General features: G+C 31.7%; 4 protein-coding genes across 6 annotated transcripts in view; 1 reads left to right on the top strand and 3 right to left on the bottom strand.

Annotated features, from left to right (window-relative positions):
* The window catches only part of LOC143913107 (protein takeout-like), a 29,833-nt gene extending 15,309 nt beyond the window's left edge, over positions 1-14,524 (top strand). For all 3 annotated transcript variants that reach the window (XM_077432712.1, XM_077432711.1, XM_077432710.1), the window contains 4 exons: positions 12,650-12,896; positions 12,968-13,101; positions 13,194-13,343; positions 13,427-14,524. In XM_077432712.1, the coding sequence (XP_077288838.1) occupies positions 12,650-12,896; positions 12,968-13,101; positions 13,194-13,343; positions 13,427-13,578 (683 nt within the window). In that variant the 3' untranslated portion in view covers positions 13,579-14,524. The remainder of the gene's footprint in view (positions 1-12,649; positions 12,897-12,967; positions 13,102-13,193; positions 13,344-13,426) is intronic.
* On the bottom strand, positions 14,332-15,483 carry LOC143913718 (circadian clock-controlled protein daywake-like). Its single transcript, XM_077433683.1, has 6 exons — positions 15,384-15,483; positions 15,218-15,310; positions 15,001-15,148; positions 14,799-14,932; positions 14,572-14,721; positions 14,332-14,486 (listed from the first exon to the last, which is right to left on the bottom strand). Exons 1-6 carry the CDS (start codon positions 15,481-15,483, stop codon positions 14,332-14,334), a joined length of 780 nt encoding a protein of 259 aa, XP_077289809.1.
* A 280-nt stretch (positions 15,484-15,763) lies between these two features.
* LOC143913716 (uncharacterized) lies at positions 15,764-17,624 on the bottom strand. Its single transcript, XM_077433682.1, has 5 exons — positions 17,546-17,624; positions 17,219-17,459; positions 17,007-17,140; positions 16,714-16,863; positions 15,764-15,915 (listed from the first exon to the last, which is right to left on the bottom strand). Exons 1-5 carry the CDS (start codon positions 17,622-17,624, stop codon positions 15,764-15,766), a joined length of 756 nt encoding a protein of 251 aa, XP_077289808.1.
* A 1,289-nt stretch (positions 17,625-18,913) lies between these two features.
* Positions 18,914-21,308, bottom strand: LOC143913715 (circadian clock-controlled protein daywake-like). Its single transcript, XM_077433681.1, has 5 exons — positions 21,248-21,308; positions 20,528-20,768; positions 20,252-20,457; positions 19,864-20,013; positions 18,914-19,068 (listed from the first exon to the last, which is right to left on the bottom strand). The coding sequence occupies exons 1-5, from the start codon at positions 21,306-21,308 to the stop codon at positions 18,914-18,916; spliced, it is 813 nt and encodes a 270-aa protein (XP_077289807.1).
* Positions 21,309-22,519: the final 1,211 nt, after the last annotated feature.

Below are 22,519 nucleotides of genomic sequence, written 5' to 3'. Positions count from 1 at the left end.
TGCATATATCCTTCACACATGCATACATACATGTGATAGGTAGTTGAATTGATTTTATTTGGTGACATTACATATTGTTAGATATAACGTGAACTCAATTTGACAATTGCGGAAGCTCACATTGAGGTAGTGCCACTTCCGGTGGTTCAACCCGTGGCCCAACGAAATTAAAATATCGAAATTAACCAGGTGTTCAATGAGGCTTTTCTCAAATACAGAGAATTTTCGTGTATCGAGGAAATAAAACGTGAGCTTTGGAACTTTCGCAATGGATATTGATATATGAGTATGCGGGCGTGTAAACTTTTTGCTGTTTCCTTGTTTGTTTGACACAGTTTTTGCGTTATTATTGAATGTCACAGATTGGAGATTGCGCAATCTTTGATATCGACAGAAACGTCTGAATATTTTTTTGGACTGAAACGTGCTAATTTGACTTTTATTTGTTCAAGTATTTTTATCTCGAGAGATTCTAGTGGGTACATTAGTATGTATGTATTATATTTGCCAGTTTAACGCACTCAATATTTATGAGTACTAGATTTTTTTTTAACTAAACTTTTTCCTTTGAAACATCTGACACGATATTTAAATATTTTTTTATGCAAATGTTTATATTTTGATTTGAAATAAAGGCTGATATTAAAGGCTTAGTCATTTATTGAATGTTATAAATATATCTTAGGACAATTGATTTACATTCAATCATAAATTGTATTCATTTACTTGAAATATCCAACTACATATGTACATACATATATGAAAAATGAAGTAATCGAATTCAACTATTTTTTTATTGTGGCGACTGCTTAATTGGATTATTTTTTAAGCACAGGATTTTGAACAACGTTTATGATTATATACTTTTTATTTTTTTAAAAAAATTTTTTTTTAATTAATCAGAGTGAGAATTTTTGACCCCTTCCCCTTCTGTAATTTTAATTCTAAAAATTACAATAATTCCTTGAAAAATATAAAGCAATTTTTCATCCATACCCTAATTACTAGGTAGAAACCTTTTTTTTTTGCTCTTTTGCCTTCAGCCCTATTGGAACGTGTATTGCTATTTGGATTTGCCCCAATAACTATCCTAAATCTACTAATTAGTAATTACTATCCAACCCTTGCTCAAAATTTATATCACTCAATGTCATTAGAAATATGTATACATGTACATATACATATAGTGAGTACCTCTATTACCTGTTTATATACATATGTACATACATACATTTAGCCAGCAGCATAGTTTGGTCGATAAGCTTCTGCCTAACACCGAGAGGCGCCGGGCTCGATACCTTGACCTGACCTCGATTGAAAAGAATTTTTCTGAGTATATCTGTATTGCTGCTGGTCAGATCTGGATATTTGTGACTCCAGGCTGATCGCTTCCTATCAGAGTTTGCCAATTTCTCTGATTTCATTGTTGAAACGGTTCCCAATTCAAATTAGATAAAAATCTTCCTACCTACTATGTCACCACTATTTGAGCATGCTTAATGTACAATAAAATTTATGTACAATTTATATATGGATGTCTCGTTAATTTGCGAGTTTTCAGTGTCTTGTAACTCAGCGACTTGTGTAATTAAAATGCGGCATTGTTTGTAATTGGCCAGGAAGGCGCATTGGGGTTTACCTGTAAGGCCTTCCTGGTATTAAATGTAATAAAATAAAAATAAAATATAGTGAGTACCTCTATATTGCTCTATTGTCAAATTTTATTTAAATATTGCTTGGCTTCAATTCAATTCCAGGTTGACACGGTGCAAGTAGCTTGAACTAAATAGCTTCGACGAGTAACTTAATTAAATGTTTAAAACGTTCAAAAATGGTTGGATCACCTGTTTCTGTAACGTCCAAGCTTCTTGCTCCAAGCTACTCGCATCGTGTCAACCTGGTATAAGAAGCAAAAAGTATTAATTCCCACCCAAGTGTTACATAATGAAGTATTTTCAGAAGGATAACAGTTAGATGATATTTTAATTTTTTGACAAAAACGATCCATCTAAGTCTACTTGCCTATATATGTATAAGAATACTAAAACTGACTAAGATTTTCGATTAATACCAAACGACCTTAAAATAATAAACAAAACGGCCTGCAAATGCTCTACATATGGACAGGTTATTTCTTATTATGTTTAAACTTTTATAATTTTTTCTTCCATTCAAAAGGTTAATGTTTATCGTATACATATCTTAATTCCATATCTCATAATGGCCGCAACAGACAAATGATTACATTGCAACATATTGCAACCGCAATTCGAAAACACAGATTAAGTTTTCGACCTTCGCGCTGCACAGTTGCACAACAACCTATTTTGGCGCGAATTTACGAGTGCATTTACCAACAATGCCGAGTCACTTACCATTCCACAATTTGACGAATGTAATGGATACTTATGGGTAATTTTACGTGCAATTTGATCATACACATTGCAATTATCATTCACGTGCAATTTACATATTTTACGTACTATGATTTTGAATAATTCTGCAATGAAAGTTTCGTTATTATATTAGTAGTTGCTCGTCGGTGTAATATCGATCGCAGATGAATTCCACGTGTGAAATTTGTACACGTGTAAGTGCAATATGTACGCACGCACCAAATTGAGGAAACGTATTATACGAAGATAGTCCACTTTGGGGAAATTATTGCGTTGTCATAATTGCGATTGTGAATGGAAAATGTGCAATTAATGTAGCACATTCATAATAATGTCATAATACGAGTGCTATTGCGGTTAAATTCCATGGGAAATTAACTAGAGTCTAATTTTGATGATGTTTGTATTTTACGATTTTACATGTGTTGTTTCGGATTGTGATACTTTTTTCAGTAGTTGTGGTTTGAAAGTAGAGCCTCGATTCATAAAATATGACCCTGAGTGAATCTTTATGTAGATTTCAAGCCTAAAACCGTTTTAGTCAACAATGCCATCCGTATAAGCACCATATTATATGTACATATGTTCAAATATGGATCATTTATATGCAGCTCATCATACCTTGCACTCATTATTATTCCTGGCATCACTCCTTCAATTGGTATAATTTTTGTTGAAAATACGTCAGTTGAAATATCTTGGGTGTTCGATAATTATTTTTATATAACTTTTACAATGCTATTTATTATTATTATTATAACAGCAATTAATTTAAATTTTACACACTTGTTTTAAGCTAATATCAAAATTATATACAATCAAGCCTTTTGTTCTGCAAGAAAATATGGTAAGAAGGAAAAAGAAAAATAACGCAATTATAAGAAAACATCATACATTTTCACTTATTTTTTTATTTTCTTTGTTTTAATCCATATCATTATATAGGAGGCTTGATGCATAATCATTGTGAAGATTTTGAATTATTCTTCTGCTTTTGCATATTCTTCTTTACTCCTCGCCACCAACCACTTCAAAATTCAAGCCAATTTTCAGACTCACAGACAACTTTTATATTCCTTATCTTGTGCCAATGTTTTTTAGTAGGTATTGAATGATGCATTTGACCAAATACTTGTACCAAAGTATTGTAGGATGCATCTGAAAATTCATGAAAATATCTCTCTGATGTATGCTTCTTCGATACAAAATCATCTATCCAGAAGATCCTCAACATTATGCGTTATCAAATTTTTTAGGCTACTTTGAAAATTATCTTTTATTTTTGCTTTGAATTCTCATTAATCTATTATTGTTTTGAGTAACATATCCTGTCTGTAAATAATCTTCAGAAGTCTACATAAACTTTCTGCAAAGTACCTCTCTTCACACCCAAAAGTAAAGGTTCGTTTATACTATAGCATAGCTCAAGACGGCAACTATGTACACGTAAATAGCAGTAAAAAAATATTCCTTAATATATCCTATATGAAAACATTCATAAGTTCCGTAATGTGTATGTGAAATATCGTAACAGCAATAGCTAGCACTATATGTACACTCTGGAAATATTCACGCATGACGTGATGTCATAGTGGTGAGTGCACCCGAACTACCGAAAGTACTGTCATGCGCATATGAATATTTTTCAAAGCGTCATATTGTGACAAAATTGACTTGACGATACGACGTAAGCAATATTGCGCCATATCCTCGCGCTTTGTTGTGTGTACGTTAGCGGATTTGACCTTGCACTCGTCCAAAACAAGTATAAACGTGCCGAAAACGAGCGGTGCTGTGTAGTATGAATAGGAGTGGTCTTTTCCGTGCAGTTTTGTGTCAATTTTTCTGCTGGGTGATATAAACGAACTTTTAATTGTCATTTGCGATTATAATTTATTTATTTTTATTAAAGTTTGGACCATTGTCGAATTACAAGAATTCCAAATGCACAATGGTCAAAAATATAATTTAACAGAAAAGAAAATAAACAAAATAATAACTAAAGAAATTAGACATAACAAAAACAAAACATATATACATACAAACAACACATTTAACACAATCATAAAAATAATAAGTTATATAATAGCGGATAATAATAATAATCTCAAATTATAAAAAAAACAACAAAGAAGGAAATGAAAATAGAGAAAGAAAAATAAATATAAACACATGTTTATACACAGACAAAAATACATTTATACATAATCATAAAAACAATAGCAATTAGCAATTGCCTTGCACCTACAGTCAGTTCCAATAAATAAGAACCAACTGCAAATACAAAACATCTCTGTGAGGCCCAAATGGAAGAGAGTAAATCAATGATGAGCGCAGACTACCAGACAAATAGGTTAGAATAATATCCGACAATTTACGCTCACTAAGGTGGAAAATATCACATTCAGACTCAGCAGCAACGATTTCATTAAGAAGTCGAATAGCTCTTGGAATAGGAACCATTTGAAAAAGAACTGTACGAGCAGGAGGTACAACCATCAAATGATGATGTCTACCACGCACATAATTACACTGTTCGACAAATGACGACTTTTAAAATGTTACGGAGACGAGATATGACTTTTCTTATAGATCTATGCCCAGTGAACACGAATCTGGTAATAAAAAGTGTTGATTGGCTCGAGATTCGGAGATATATGTGTTTTTTAAATCGCGCGATTTTTCTATATCTTGGTGTTGTTCGGTCGATTTCTCAAAATCTGTTAATTTCCTGTTAAAAATGAATATTGGAATCTACAGTCGGGTATTTTATCTTTCATTTGTAGTACTTTTCAGCTTTCAAATCTCTCTAAGTAGTCGTCCAGTTCAAATCAAAAGTCAAAATTACGTATTTTCACTTGGGATTTTTTCCCACTGTTAATACTATATTATATTGAGTATTTTCTATTGAAACATGTTTATTGGGATAGTGTTCTGGGCACACTATTTTTTGATTTCGTTTAAAAGGATTAATTGGATGTGTGGTGAATTTTAAACCGGTAAAACTGTGAGGAAAAATTTCGTATTAGTAGAGCACAAATTTGTGTTATGTGCGCTGCATTATTGTTCGCTGTATGTGCGTCATTGACATTGTATACAACGATATAGTGGTCACAAACTTTTTTCAATGTGTTTTTAAATAATTTTGTAATGAAATAATTAGAAGGATTTGAATTTAATAATATATTTATTGAATACGAATATGTATAGCGTAAAAATAAGTATCAGTACATTTTAAGCACCCGAATAAAAATAAAAATAGACATGGAAAATAAAAACAAAAATCAAAATGAAATTAAATACGAAGATAATGAACATTTCAAAGATAAATAATTGTGAAAAAATAAAAATATATCTATATTAAAATAAAATATTATGTTATATATGTTCTGATATTGAAATATCAGAACATATATAGGAATAAAAACAAAATCAATTTTAATATCACACACTCAAACAGTTCAAACAAAAAAAAAAAAAATTTTTACGTAAATATACGTTTAAAAAAATTAAGTCTATAACTTCGATCCGTAAAATTCTATGGTTTTATCAACACCTTTCGAACTGAAAGACCTCTCGAAGGGAACTGAAGTACAATACGAATGTATAAACACAAAGAGGTAAAAAGATCGCGAGCATAGTGAGTCATCGACCATCGTATAGCTCGTGCAGCTTCACGCTTCACAAGCTACATATATGTACAGCGCACGCAACACAAGTATGTTCTCTACTAATACGAAATTTTTGCTCGAAAATTAACCGGTTTAAAATTTACCACACATCCAATTACCCCTTTTAAACGAAATCAAAAAATAGTGTGCCCAGAACACTATCCTAATAAACATGTTTCAATAGAAAATACTCAATATAATATAGTATTAACAGTGGGAAAAAATCCCAAGTGAAAATACGTAATTTTGACTTTTGATTTGAACTGGACGACTACTTAGAGAGATTTGAAAGCTGAAAAGTACTACAAATGAAAGATAAAATACCCGACTGTAGATTCCAATATTAATTTTTAACAGGAAATTAACAGATTTTGAGAAATAGACCGAACAACACCAAGATATAGAAAAATCGCGCGATTTAAAAAACACATATATCTCCGAACCTCGAGCCAATCAACACTTTTTATTACCAGATTCGTGTTCACTGGGCATAGATCTATAAGAAAAGTCATATCTCGTCTCCGTAACATTTTTCGTGTCGAACAGTGTTATTAGGGACATACAGTCCCAACTGTTCCAGCAACAACGGGGATGACGTATTACTACGTAGTAGCTGGAGAACAAAACGAATTATTGATAAGTTTCTCCGAAGTTCAAGGGAATTATACCCAAGCATGCCCAAAAGGAAAGGAGTAGGGTAGAGATATGCATGGGTAATACCCATATACTTTCCTATATAGAAAACGAAGAAATGCTTCAATGTTGCTCACGAGCAATATCGAACTGATACAAAAATTTCCCATTTCTATTGTTCAACTTTGAATTCAATCTATTTTAATTGGTGGGTCTTCAATTTTGCTGATTCGCCAGAACGATTCGATGACAACACCAAAAACGTGTCCCATACCGAGAAACCGGCCGACTCTTATTGAGAAACACCCGTTTTTTGAATCGCAATATTGCATTACAAAAAGAAAGACCGAAAAAAAAACACATTTCGAAACATTGCTAACAAAACGAGTAGAGTAGTATTCGACATTTTCTTACCGAAGCGGAAGTAGGTCATCCGCCTACTAAGCTGAACGCATGCATTATTGCCAAATTATTGTATTATTTATAATACAATATTAGATAAAGGAATCGTGATTCGGAACAAATATAAAAACAGAGGTGTATTATTGAATTTTTTTCAATGAATCATTTTAAACGGATCTTACATGTTATGTATAATATTCTCGTGACAAAGTGCATTGCATCACAATACGTATGTATATAATATAAATATGTAGCGGGTATTGAGGAAGGTCCCGTTCTATTAAATTGCCGAGTGAAAGTGGAAGTATCGTATACGTATTTATAGGTAGGAAGTAAAATTTTGTAATCACGCATGCACGTTTTTATTTATTTATTATTCACGATTAAACCGGTTAACCCAGCGGCGGGTCAATATTCAACTGCAAGGCGAACGAGTGATTTACCCAGATCGTTAACCCTTTCGGACGTTTGCCTCCAATGAACACACGTTGTCTATAATGAAAAATTGTCTAAAGTACCTACAGAGTGAATGAATGGCGAAAATGTTAAAAAAAATCTAGAAATTCTAAATTAAAAATGAATTTATCATTTCATAACTCTCGTCTTCATTAGTTTTTCGCTATCTACTTTTCGGTGGCGATTTTATAGGGGTTGCAAATGTTCGAGCTATTCGAATATCAAATATCGAGAAGCTTTAAAATATTAATATTAAGTTTAAAAAATATCAAAATATCAACAGAATCCTATCTGGTACATGGAATCGAATCAAATGCATGTACATACATAGGTAGTGTAGATCAGAAAAAATGTTGTTTAAAAAAATATTTGAATAAACATATATGAGACCACTAGACTGATGATAATATTGAATTTATTTCAAACAATGCATACCATCTAGTGGTGTACCGTGAAAATCTCTCTGTTTGTATCGCACGACTTTTTTTAAGTGTGCGCGAGTAGGATACAAGTGAACTCGTTATGACGTCAATTAGGGCCGGGCCGCACCGTGCAACTTTGTCGGCCGATTAGTTGCGCTACACGAATGTATGGAAATGTGTGCGACAAACAAGTTGACGGGTGTGGCATGTCCCATCTACCTGCATGCATTGGTCTGGTCGCCCTCAACCAAGTCGCTCGCAAGTCGCACGGTGCGGCCCGGCCCTTAGTCCCCTTTTATCCTATTCTCACACACGTAAGTAAGGCTTTACGATAAAACAGGGAGATTTCTACGGTACGCCACTCCTTAGACTCTACGTTTGTACTTAAATGTAATAATGTTAACTCCAGGAGGTGAAATTCATAAACGTAAGGCTCCCTCTCGTAAAAACAAATTAAATTCAATAATGTTAGAAGGTTCAAAAGTTTTTTTGTAAATTATATATCATAATTTATGACTCGTAAATCACAATTGTTGACTGCAAGTAAAATGCCTAAAACTTTATCCCCGCGGATGACTCCTATAGCAGTCATTCGTAAAATGCCAGTAGGGATAATGGCGTTACTTACTGTGTTACAAAAAACTCCAGGCTTGTTTCACTATTTAAAATAAAAATTGAGGTGTCAATTGACATATTTGGCCACTTGAATAAATCTTACAATATATATTTATGGTCGAAAACCCGATTCACAAATTCGCTAAAAAAAGTACAACGAAAGTTGCCGTGGGCAAAGGGTTCAAATGCTTAAGTAAAATCAGAGATATGATTTTTAATACGGTTTTTTGCCTCCTTAACCTCGTCAGATCCTATGCACATTGTATGTACATTACATTGCTTTGTATTGAAGTTATTTTTAATTTAATTTCACCGGAATCTTTTTTTACATATATGTATATTATATGTACATACAAAATATTTTTCATATTTTAAATAAAATATTTTTTTACGATTTCTTTAAACGATTTCGCTATAGCGATAATGAATCACATTTCCGTCATTAGTGTGCCAATCTTTCGAATCCCGTTCCAGTTCGTGTCCATTTACGTCACGTGAAATCTGCATACCTTTTGCCGAAAATCTCACACGTAACTTTACACACACGACGTAAACGTCTCTTGCGTCAAGGTCGACTCTTTGTACGTTACGTGAATGCTTACGATTCAATTTCATTACGAATAAAATAAAAAAATTACAACACGTCTCTGATGAAAGCAGCCCGTGCTAAATCGACCCAACCCATGTGATGATTTTGCAAAAAAGAAAAGAAAAACACCACCGATAAGATCATCCACAAGTACACCTCAAAATCCCATAATAATATTGTGCAAGCGCATCCGTACAATGTGCGTGTGTGCCTTATAGGAAATGTGTCGAGAGCATTTTAAACCTATTACATCACGAAGTATACCTAATACGTATGTAATATATCTACATACGTACGAAAGTGTTGCGTAATGTCCAGCTGTCGTGTAAATCGAGATGAGCCGTCTGTGATGTAACTGCATCTGCATAATTCGACTGTTTGATTGCGAATTTAAATTTATTTACAACGAGACAGCGACCTTGACCCGTGCGGTCGTGAATGTGTTAAATCTCACGTACATTTTACGCGCATGCGTGCGTCCGAATGACTCGTAAACGCGTGATCGGAATTTTACGCATCCGTATAGTATGTAGTATCACACGCTTGAGACGTCTGAGAATTTATATAAATAATACTATGTACATACGAAATGGTCGAATTATAAGGTGTTGCTCGAGAGTATGAAAGTGGGAAAATCTTTCGATGGAATTTTCGCCCGGAAGCGTGTCGTTTTTTGTTTATTGTTCGTCGTGCATTGTTCATTTTTATGATGAACCTTTTTTTTGCACTCTAGCTTTGTAGTTTGCTCTATTTCCTGGAAAATATACCAAAAACGCCCTATTTCCTGGAAAAAGCACGCTTCCGGTCCTATCTCTAGTAATGATTATTTATTAGGGTTTCTGCCAGGGTCAACCCGGAAATTCCCGGAAACTCACGGAATTTTTTAAAATATTATTCCCGGGAATTCTGATATGGAATCCTGGGAAAAATATTTAAATCAAAACGTTCTTTAAATAGTTTAATATATAATTCTTTAATGAAGCGAGTGTATCCTTGTATTGACGAATCCACAATGGAAGAAACTCTTTTAGAAGTTCTATTGAAGATGAGACAATTGTATTTGTCGATGAATGAAGAATTAAAGAAAGGGCTATCAAAGACAAAACTACAAAATAACGTAAATAAAAATAACCTAGACTTTAAAAAAGAAAATTTATATTGATAAAAAATAAATTACATCGTATGCCCCTGGATCCCGGGAATTCTGGGAACGATTTCGAGCTCCATCCCGTGTCCCAGTAATTGAAAAAGTCCGGAAAATCAGAAACCCTAGTAGGTACTTATAACAAATTTGGTGGTTCTAAATTGAAATATATAGATTTGCACGTGGGAAAAATAAACAAAACAAACAAACATTATTTTCATGTATGTATGTATAATATAAATATTACAGTGCTTTCTTTGTTCATGAATTATTATTAAAAAAATTCAGTCAAAATCTCAGAGTCGATTTTCTCATAATCACAAAACGTCATGTAATTGTTACTAAATATTATAGTGAAATTTCATTTGGTTTAGTTCCAAACAAAATAACAGGAGGTGACACTATAGACACTATAGTGACACACAGGAGATGACACGAGTAATGAATTCATGAAGAAAACATTTGGTTTGCACCGTTCATGAAATGAGCATTTTTCTGACTAGTTCATGACCAGTGCAATTTTACATACATACAATGTATTATATATACATAAAATAATGTTAATGTCCGGTATTTGTTTGTTGTGTCATTGACTACATGGCAATATGGAAAACAATATTCAACTTTTAATATGTAGATAGCAAGAGGAGAAAAGGCAGAGGAAATTTGAATATAAGAAAAAAATAATAGACGGATAGGAATAATAAAAATAGGAAAAGGAATGGATTCGATATCGTTGTGTTTCGCATAGATTTTTCGTGAAAGTGGACGAAAACGAAACTGTTTTCGAAAGATCACAAAACGCAACATGTTGTCTGTGCGCGCGTTTCTCGGCCACTTGGACTCGATGAAGTAATAATGGTGATCGGAGAAAGACGAGATATTGCGCAATAATCGACCCACTTCCCCGTAGGAAAACCGGTATTCGCCGCGAGCTGGCAAATACTAGTGTTAAGGTCTTCTCTCGGAGACCAAGCTGTGCTCCTTCAACATTACAGAGTATGCATCTGAAATACGAATAAAAACTTTAATAATAGTAAATCCATTCAGAAAAAATATTCCACGAGAATCGTCCCTTCCCCGACTTACGATCTTAATTCTGATTTAAATATCATAAAAATAAAATAGTAACAATTAAACTTAAAGTCTTCAATAGGTAGGTTGTTAAAAAAAATCTTATTATTTCGTTTTAAAAGTACTGAAAAAAAATATTGAAATTTCTTTCACAACAAATATAAATTTGATTATTTGGTCTGTAATTTATATATTTTGACTAATGAGTCAATATAATTATTTGGTTAATTGCAAAACTTTGACCATCTGTAAATACATACATACATGTATAACATTGGCTTTAACAGTTTTTCTTTAAGATTTTTTAGGAAGTTGTCCCGTAAAATTTATATATACATAATATATGTATATAAACAAATCCAAATTACATATGTAAGTTATATTACTGTACACCTTCCTATATCAGTTAGGTAGAGATAACACTGGCTCGTACTTAATACTTATTGACCATTTATCAAAACTTGAAAAATGTAATAAATACACTTCTACCAAGTGTATGATATATGTAAATGGGTGCTACTTTAGTCTACCTTCACATATCTACCTCAGTATTCGATCTCCATTCACGTTTTTACTTTAATATGCGGTCTCAATGTTTCAGTTCTCGCGGATGACACTGAGACTAAATAATACTGACCCTAACAACCTAATCTTAAATGAATAGGGCCAACCTTAACTTAACCTAACCTATCCTGACCCTTAAATAAATAGCTGTTGGCTGCTAAGATATCTATTTTTTTAAGTTTTATACTTTAAGTGAATACTTTTAGTATTTAAGTGAATACTTTCCTTACACTTCTATGATTTCGCAAACTTAATTTTTGAAATTTAAATACTTCATCGATGTCATTTTTATTTTATAAAAATAGCAGTTGGAGCTATTTATCTGAACTCAATTGCCCTTGGACTAAAATAAGTGTGCTAATTACTGTTTTAATATGCGGCTACTTAATTACAACAGAAGTAACAGTACAACAGTCCATTCGACGTTTGAGAATCGTGAGCTTTTACTTTCTCCAAGTCAGCGAAGCGTACCGCCACAAGTCATTACGTCAAAATTATGATGATGATTGTGAAGATTGTGACCTCTTTTTATATAAAAATGCGCATATTTCCTTCTATTACCCACCTATCTTCAAAATGTAATCAAATTAATAGTTGCTATCTAGCAAGATTTCCACAATTGCCTATGCATAAGTCTATGTATTACAATTGAATAATCTTGACATTCTTGCTTTCAATTTCAGCCGCATACAACTTCATCCTTCCGTGCAGCAGAACAGACCCTCAGCTGAACGCTTGCATAAAGAACTCCTTCCAGCATCTGAGACCTTACTTAGTCAATGGGTTGACGGACTTGAACGTGCCTTCTATTGACCCCATGCTCATTCCGTACATGGGTATGGAGAATGGAAACGGACCTGTAAGGGTTAAGGCCGCTTTTACAAACATCACTGCTATCGGAGCAAGTAACTACACCATAACCAAAATTAGGTAAGGAAAATGATCCACTTCTAAATTTGTGATAATCATTATGTAATAACATTTTCGGTGCACTATTTCAGGGCTGATATACCCAAGTTGAGGATAGACATGGGATTGACATTGCCAAGAGTGGAAATAACTGGGAAGTACGAAGTCAACGGAAACGTTTTATTGTTCCCAGTTCGGTCTAGGGGAGATTTCTGGGCTGCTTTCAGTAAGTTTTGAACTTTCATCTGCTGATTGTGTGTGTGTGTGTGTGTGTGTGTGTGTTTTAGATTCATAATAAGTTTTACTATAAACTTCTAGGTGACGTTTCCGCCATTGGACGTATTTACGGAAAAGAAGTTTCCAGAGACGGTGCCGACTATATGATAATCGAAAAACTATTGATTGATTTCAAATTGCAAAAGTCTAGGTTCAAAGTCAAAGATACCGTCAACCACGGAAACATTATCGGTATTTAAATACAATACGATACATTTTATAGATTTGTCCCAAAATATAATAAATCTATTCAATATTTCTGTTTTTGTTTGCAGGTGAGGCTATGAATCAATTCCTGAACAATAATGCAAATGAAATTATAGATGAGATGAAGCCAGCGGCTGCTGTCAGTATCGCCAAGCATTTCAAAGGATTTTTGAACAGTGCATTTACTAAGATTCCTATAGATGCTTGGTTGAAGCCTTAAAAATTAACTATATAGAATTAAATCGACCAAATAGTAATATAAAAAATACTTTTTTAAATACATACATAGTTGAAATATTGAAAAGTTTGCACCACCTTTTGAAGAAAAATCAAACTATTCAATTTTTCCTGGACGCAAACCAAGTTTTCATTATTTTTCGTACAAATCTATAATATTTGATGTAATGCTGACATCTCAAAGATTCATATTGTTTATGTTGACTACAAAAAGTTGTAATGTACAATTCGTCGAGTATAGGTTTAATTATTTCATTATTAAAATAGAGCTGTGATAAGGAAAATTAATTAATTTTATAGTAGAGTATTTTATTTTCGTACTTAAAACAAATACTTGTATTATTTTAGATTTAATTATAAGTGTGTTTGTGTGTGATCGGAATATTGTGTGTAAAAAAACAAATGAATGCATTTTTTGCACAATAAAAATTTTAATAATAAATTTTCATTTGTTTCATTGACATTTTTATTTGATAATTTACTTTATATGTATCAATTAAAATAAAATTAATGATTTTTGATGTATATGTATGTAGTATGTTGATTGATATGAAAAGTATACACACATTTAATATTCAAATAAACAAGACATGAATATTATTTAACTAATTTTAATTTCAAAAATATGTGCTTTCGAAGATATTTCAATATTTGAACAAAATATTTCTCAGTAAAATTTTAAATAAATAATAAGATAGTAAACATCCACATATACATATTGTTCCAATACAAATGACTATTTATCCGGGAATAGTACATCTAATGGATATTTATTGAAAAATTTGTTAGTATAGCTTTCGAGATAATCAACCATCATATTTTCTATAGTTGGATTCACTTCTTCCGATATTGTATTCCAATTTTTATTTATGAAATCATTTGTTGCTTTCCCTGTAATAATTTTTTTTCAATATTAATAAAAAATATGCAAAAATTTATGATTTTTAAAAAATTTTAATTTCACTTAAAGTCAAACCTAATATTTCATCACCACTGAAAAGATCATCAAGACGAATATCAGCTTTATCAATTTTCAACTTCAGCGAAATCTCTTTGCCTCGTATGTAAATCTTGTGATCAATTTCTACCTTTTCTAAAGTTATTGTCACTTTCAAATTTACATCAGCTAAAAATGCAGATAAATTACAAGTCAAATTATCGATTTAAATAATTAAATATTTAATACACAATCAAATTCCTTACAATAGTTAGCATAGAATAATCCATTCCCGACAATGGGAAATAATAATATTTTTCCATCAATAAAATAATTAGATTTCATAGTCAAATTTGGTATATTTACATCAAATTTTATTAATTTTTTTTCCAAATCAATGCTGAAAATAAATTTATATTATTATATAACCAAACGAAATCCCATTTAGGTAAAATAAATCAAACTCACTCCATATTGTGAACGGTAAAATTAGAAAATCCCCACAAATGAACATTTCTATATTCGGAATTCATTGCCATTACTCCGTGTCCTTGAACTAATTTGACTTCAGACAAAAACAAAGGCTCACAACTTGGTATATCCAACTCCGGTATACCTGAATGAATTAATGGTAATATTTAAATCAATGTTTACAATAATAAGTCATAATTAAATACACAGATACCTTTAAACAAGTGTGGTTTCAGCAGCATAACTGACTCCAAAACGCAATTATTTAAATCTACATCATTTCTCGAACAGATTTTCACATATTTGGCTACAAATTATGGCATACATACATATATTCAAGCAAACACATAAATATAATTGAATTAAAAATAAATACAAACACAAAGATTCATTGGCAGACACATTGCACTTATTTGGTACTATTACTATAAAAATGATTACAGAAATTGTGACTAAAGAATTATACGTCTTGGTTGACATTTTTGTGGTGGAACAATAAATGAATGTATTACAATTTTACATTTATTTATATAATTTCTATTCACTTCCGTTGTTGTGTTTATGTTGTGTTGAATTCAACCCAGTTTTTAATTTTTGATGTCGTTTATAAAAATAATAATGATTCAATTTAAACAATAAGACATATGTATATATTTATAAAAACATAACATTACATTTAAAACAACATTAATTTTATTTTAACACCTCCATAAAAAACAGATCAGACAATAAGAACATTAAAAACACACAAGTATAATATTTATTCGGGGAATAATTTATCAAATGAAATATTCCTGAAGAATTTATTTGCAACTTCGTCGAAGAGCATTGAAGCAACGCTTTCCAATGCTGGTTTCAATTCTTTCAATATTTCGGAAGAGTGCATGTTTATCAAATGCTCGTTTATGTGACCTGAAATAAAATCCAATTATAGTACAATTCTAATTTTATAAAACTATATTACGTTATTGTAACTACAATTATATTCATAAGATTTAAACACAAATTTTCCAATTAAAATTTTGAACGTACAGAGATTGTGGCAGAAAAAGAAAACCCAATGTAGGAAAAGAAGATATTTCAAGTGGCATAATAATACTTAATATGACAGAGATGCATTGGCATGCATATGTAAATACATAAACTAAATGTAATTTCATTTGTATTTAATGAACTATTGAGCTTTGTACTTTGACCATAGTGACTTTTTGAACTACCAGTAATGGTCTAATTAGAAAAATGAAATAAATTCAACATTGTAAAAGCAAATCTAGCATAACATACACACATATGTATACTAAAAACATATTTAGTTTTCATGTTTCGCTTACACATTTCTCAAATAGAAAAAGGTACAGTAGATACATACAATATAAATATGTAGATACTAATTGTACACTAATAACTAACTGTTTTGAAGATTTGTGTATATATTTTTATATACAAATGTATTTATTTAAATATCTATACGGAATGAGATCACAATATTTGATAGGTCTATACTAGTTGAACACTTTACTTTAAGAAAAGACTTTAAGAATATTCGGCAGAGGTGACATAGCCGATGGACACTTTGTAGAACACTAAACTCCTGCCAATGACTGATAGTAGTATATGATTTTAATTTCAGCCTGTGGTCAACTATTATAAACCGAACAATTATTTTGGTCTCTTTACAATAATATACATGTTTTTAATAAAAATCAATACTCATTTCATCACTGCTACTATAAAGGTTCTCAAACTTTGCCTCCGAGTTGCCAACTTTGACTTGCACATCAGTTTCATGATTCATAAAGTAGAATTTGTCCTTTCTTTTCAAAAGTGCACCACTCAGCTTGACGTCCACCATGGTCTCAGCTGCACGGAGCAAATTCAACATTTACCAATATTAGACAATAAATTATCACCTATTGAAGGCTGATATTGCAATTTTACATTACGAAATGGCACTCAAAAAGATTAAAAGCAACATCGAACAAATATACATATATAATACTCACTGAAGTTGACCATGACTCTACCGCTCCCTTCTACTGGCAACATTTGAAACTTTCCCATCAACATATATTCAGAATCCAAGTATATGTGATCGAAATAAATCTGTCCGTATATGGTTAAATTTTCCAGGTCGACTCTGCAATGATTTTTTTTAAGTTTATCACACTATCTTCGGTTAATTAAAATAAAATAGTTCAATAGGATGAAGACTTACTGAACATCTGTGAACTCGTAGTTGCTCAATCCATGCAGCATTACGTCCATAAGCACAGCTTTGAACATTGAAGACTTAGTCGTCTGTTCAAACCTGACTCCAGGAATTTTCAACGGCTCCAAAGGCGGTAATTTCAATTCGGGAATGCCGTGGACAATTTTTTCTTTTAGAATAACCGTAGCATTTTTGAGACACTCGTTTAAATCGGGGTCGTACCTTTTGCAAATTGGCAAGAAGTCAGCTGAAATCATGTATGTAGTGTTATATGTATACCTATAATATATGAAACTGTGCTACACTTACTGAGAGTAATTGTTGCAAACTCACCATAATTTTTATCATCTTCTGCTGCGATTGCATTCACGCACAAAACTATCAAAACGAATTTAACTATGTTTACTATCATTTTTCTTTTGAATAAAAAAACACTGATCGACTGTCAACAATGAACACTTTCAAGTGCAGTGTATTTTATGCCCTTTGCCACTATTTATATGAATTTTTTTTGCCCAGAAAAACAAGTTAACCCTCATACTGCCGTTATGGCTATTGAGATCATCGTAAGGACATAAACCTATACTCGGATGCATCTTCACCTATGGAGAATCCTGAATCAATTTTTGAATTACAAGCGAAGAAATAATATTTATTCATTTCAATCATTGTATATTTTGATATATTTTAAAATTATTTTTATATAACACTTATTTTTGTTAGAAACAAATAACTTATATGTATCTGTTTACTTAACCATAGTTATGTATTTACGTACATACAAATGTTCATACATATATTGACATTGACTTATATATAAATGACATTTTTCAAACACAAACAAGTTTGTAAGTCGTCTTGCAAATACTGTTTACTTTAACCACTTTATGACCAAGAAATATTATCTAACAATAAAGAAATCGACAAATAAAATTACGGGCTATCTTTGAACTTTTCGAACATATTATACATATATTTGTATTTATGTATGTACATATATAAGAATTAAGAGGCATTGGAATATTACCTAAGTGCAATCGATGCATCAGAACTGCAATTAAGATTTCGTAAGTGAAAGTGGTTGAATGAAAAGGTCAAAAAAATGAATGGAAATATTAATTTGAACCATTGCATAACGCCATTGCTTTTTTATGTACACTTTAAAAACGACTGTCATTAAAGAATAAAATCATTCGTGTTCCAAGAAAGAGATCAATTTATTCAAGTGAAATGAAATACATTTATGTATATAACAAATTAATAAATTATAAATAAGACATGTGTACTTATGTATAATTTAACATAAAAAAAACTATAATACAAACACTTAATACAATAATATACAATTCGCTGCTTTATAATGTACATAAGAATTATGAAACGTGGTATATAATGCATTTAATTGCGATATTGTATAACGATTAATTAATACAAATATTGGCATACAGTGTATATAATATTACATAATACATAGACTAGTTATAAAATATTGCATAGTGCATACACGTTACGCATTATAAAGTAGATATTTTAATAATTCATAGATATTTTATATGTATAATGCAAGGTAAAATAATTATTATATATACATATATAATAAATCTTTATATGTATATATGTATTATGACATCAGCATAGATTCAAATAAAATCTATTTGTGTTAAAAGCGTTTGATATGACTTTAAACCAATTGCATAATAATTATTCTTCTGGAAGCAATTCAGATATGGGAATAGCTCCTAGAATCCTATTGATGTATGCTGTGAATATAACATCGGCAGTGTCTTCGACTATGGGGTTGATTATGTCCAAAACCAGACGAGGGTTGGCGTTGAAGAAAGTAGCTGCAGTTTCAGCTGAAATTTAATCACATCTAATATATAATTTCGAAAGAGATTTTGTATGTATGTATGTAAGGTTTGTTGGTAATCGAAAACCAAATCAAAGTTTCTATGACGTCGATTCAATATGGTTGAATTATTATTTTTTCGATTCAAATACATTTAAGAAAAAAACAAATGTATATTTACTATTAGATTTGCCATGTTTAAGCTTTTTATATTACAAATACTGCGTGAAGCCGGGTAAAACAACTAGTAACCTATAAAAGTCTTCCAATTTATATTTTTTATAGTTAGGCACCAAAAATTAGTTTTAATGATAATAAAAAAGCCTGGAGTATTGGATTCAACCATTTTAAATTTTGATTACATATATGAAACATCTACAAAAGTACCTAACGCAATAATCTAATATATAATTTCGAAAGCGACTTTGTAACTACATATGTAAGGTTTGTGTGGGAGCATCGAAAACAAATCAAAGTTTCTATGAAGACGATATCGAAATATTTTTTTCGATTCAAATAAATTTAGTAAAAAAACAAATGAATGTTTACTATTAGATTGTTTTGCCATGTTTAAGCTGTTTATATTACATTACAAATACCGAGCGAAGCCGGGTAAAAACACTAGTATCATATAAAAATTCTTTTATTATCTATCATTTAATGAAGGGTATTTTTAATAAGATTTATTAATGCTTATGCGAGAGGACAGATTAAAATATGAAAAAATGACTTTTTATCCTTATATAAAATGATAATAAATGTACATAAATATGATATACAGGAAAATAAATAAATAAAATACCAATAAGTGCATTTGATCCGTCCTTGTCAACAAAATGAACACGTCCGCCGCCAACTTTGACTTTTGAATTGAACTTGTTCAATTGCAGGAATTTCACGCCTTTTTTCTCTATAATTTTAGCCGTACCCTTGGCGAATGTGGAACAGTCAGCTGATAAAATACACGAAAATATAGCAGTACATAATAAACTGGTTACATTTTATTGGTCGCAATCGGTTTCCAAATTCAGACTAAGGCCTAATTTTTTACAAACACCGATTGAGAATCGGACATAAATTTTAATTTCACATTTTTTAATTCCAAATGATCAAATTTATTGAATAAAAAAACGAAATATAGTGATATGACTTTGAAAACAGCATGTGCGAATTGAATAGCCCAATTATGCATAGCAAAATGAAGCCTCGAATTTGATAATTTTGTGTGAACTGGAGTCTGACGATGATAAAATAAATCTTACTGAAATTTCCATCGAGAGTTCCTTTTCCAGCCAAAGGAATCAGCAGCAATCTTCCGCTGACGTCATAATCTGAAGTCACGTGGAGACGCGGCAAAGAAATGCTCACTTCGGCGACGTATTTCTCGAGATCGATCCTAAAATATATCGAAACTCAAAATTTGCAAACGTATTTATGTATTTTAAAATAGCATGTAGGATATTCACTTGAGATTTTTGATTTTGAACGCGCTCGCACCGTCTACTTTCATATTGTTCAATGTGGCTTTGACTCTCAGCGCTTCTAAATTTCTATCTATAGTCAGTTTGGGAATCTCTAATGGTTCATACGGTGGCACCCTAATCTCTGGAATACCTTTGAGCAAATACGGTTTGACTTTATCAACCGCTGTCAAAACACATTTTGCAAATTCCGGATCTTTCCTCTTGCATTGCGTTATGTAATCGGCTGAAAAAAGGCTCGTTTTTATACCAAATAAATGTAAATAGATTCGGTCTCCGTCACGAGCCCGAATGTGAAACGCCCGAAATCGCAAATATCGGAAGGCAAAGATCGAAAATCGAAAGATCTTAAGTCGAAAGATCAAAAAAAGGGTACATGGTAAACGGTACATACTCGCGTATATACTCACTTAATTTGCGCGAGCAGGATACAACAGGAACAAGAGGAACAGGCTTTTCCTCCCGTATTAATGTGCGCGCGCAGAATACGGGAGGAAAAGCCTGTTCCTCTTGTTCCTGTTGTATCATGCTCTCGCAAATTAAGTGAGTATGTACCGTTTACTATGCACCCTTTTTTATCTTTCGACTTAAGATCTTTGCCTTCCGATATTTGCGTTTTCGGGCCCGTGAGGTAGACCCAAATAGATTATATCGTTTTTATATCAAATAAATGTAAACGATTAATTTAATCGTTGATTGACTTACGTAATTTTTTGGGAGTTACTTCAGTGATGAAGATCACAATGAACATCAGATACAACTTCATTTTTAATGTATTTGTTATTTTAAAAAAATAAACTGGTAGGTTCTTTCTTTCCCTGCAAGATTGTACAAAATAAATATTAACTTTAATTTTATAAAAAATAAAATATAATTAAAATTTTGAGTTTCGGTTTTAAAAAACGTAAAGGAGGTTAGTAATAATAAAAACGGAAGGAATTGAATGGAACGAAATTTAATGAATTTTAATTGGAGGGTCATTTTAAGTTACGACCAATCACAACGCGTGCAGCCTGCACGGTGCTGCCAGTTGAAAAAAATATTTTTGAAAATTACCTCGGGAAAAGTACCTCTTGCGTTGAGCGTGACTCGACAACTGAGTGTCAGATCGGACAGTGAAGGCGCGTTATATGCGGTCCGTGTGGATGTATTTAAGTGTCCCAAATAAGCGTTGGCTGTTTTGATTTTTTTTGCTCGTAGAAAACTCCTTTTCAATCGGGTGCGCCATTGGTGAGAACCTCCAACCGGTAGTTGCCACTCGTAGTTTGGAAATCCATTACTTGTGATTCAGGGGCGTGCTTATTAGATTTAATTGCGATTATACTATATACTATGTACATACACTAGCCTGAAAAAATGATCACGCAATAAGGTGAAGATTTAGTAAAAGAATAATTAAAAGTTACTTCAGTATTCTCAATGTCAAATTTTTTACGAAGATGATTCAAGTATCGGCAAGCTGATAATCATGATTTTCCAGTTCACCATTCAAGCATTATTATTACTATCAATTTGATGATTGGCAAAAAATATAGATTTGCAAATTGGCTCAATTACAATATTTGCTTACAAACAAAGGTACACTACGTGTATAAAATAATAATACATATACGTACAGGGACCATCAGAGAATGCAGCAACCAGTATTTTTTGCCCCCCTTTATTAAAAATTCAAAGGCATGGGAAGAAAAATCTTTAAAAATATATAATATATAACAAAAATAAAAGTTCATAAATTTTATTTTTATTTAATCTTTATTTACTTAAAAAATTACATGCTTTAGAATCAACAAAATTATATATTAATTCAGTCTAGATTTTTTCTATACTTATATACATATGTACATACGGAAAATGAATTATTTCGCATATTGCGATCGCGTAAACGACAGTCTCTGCAACGAAAATCGTGAACACGGATTATCTGGCACTTGAGTTCTCGTTAGTATGATATTTCACATGGGTAAATCTCGATGG

The sequence above is a fragment of the Arctopsyche grandis genome, chromosome 6 (assembly GCF_051622035.1).
Source record: "Arctopsyche grandis isolate Sample6627 chromosome 6, ASM5162203v2, whole genome shotgun sequence".
Taxonomy (NCBI): Eukaryota; Metazoa; Arthropoda; class Insecta; order Trichoptera; family Hydropsychidae; genus Arctopsyche; species Arctopsyche grandis.
This window is presented reverse-complemented; position numbering and strand designations above follow the sequence as displayed.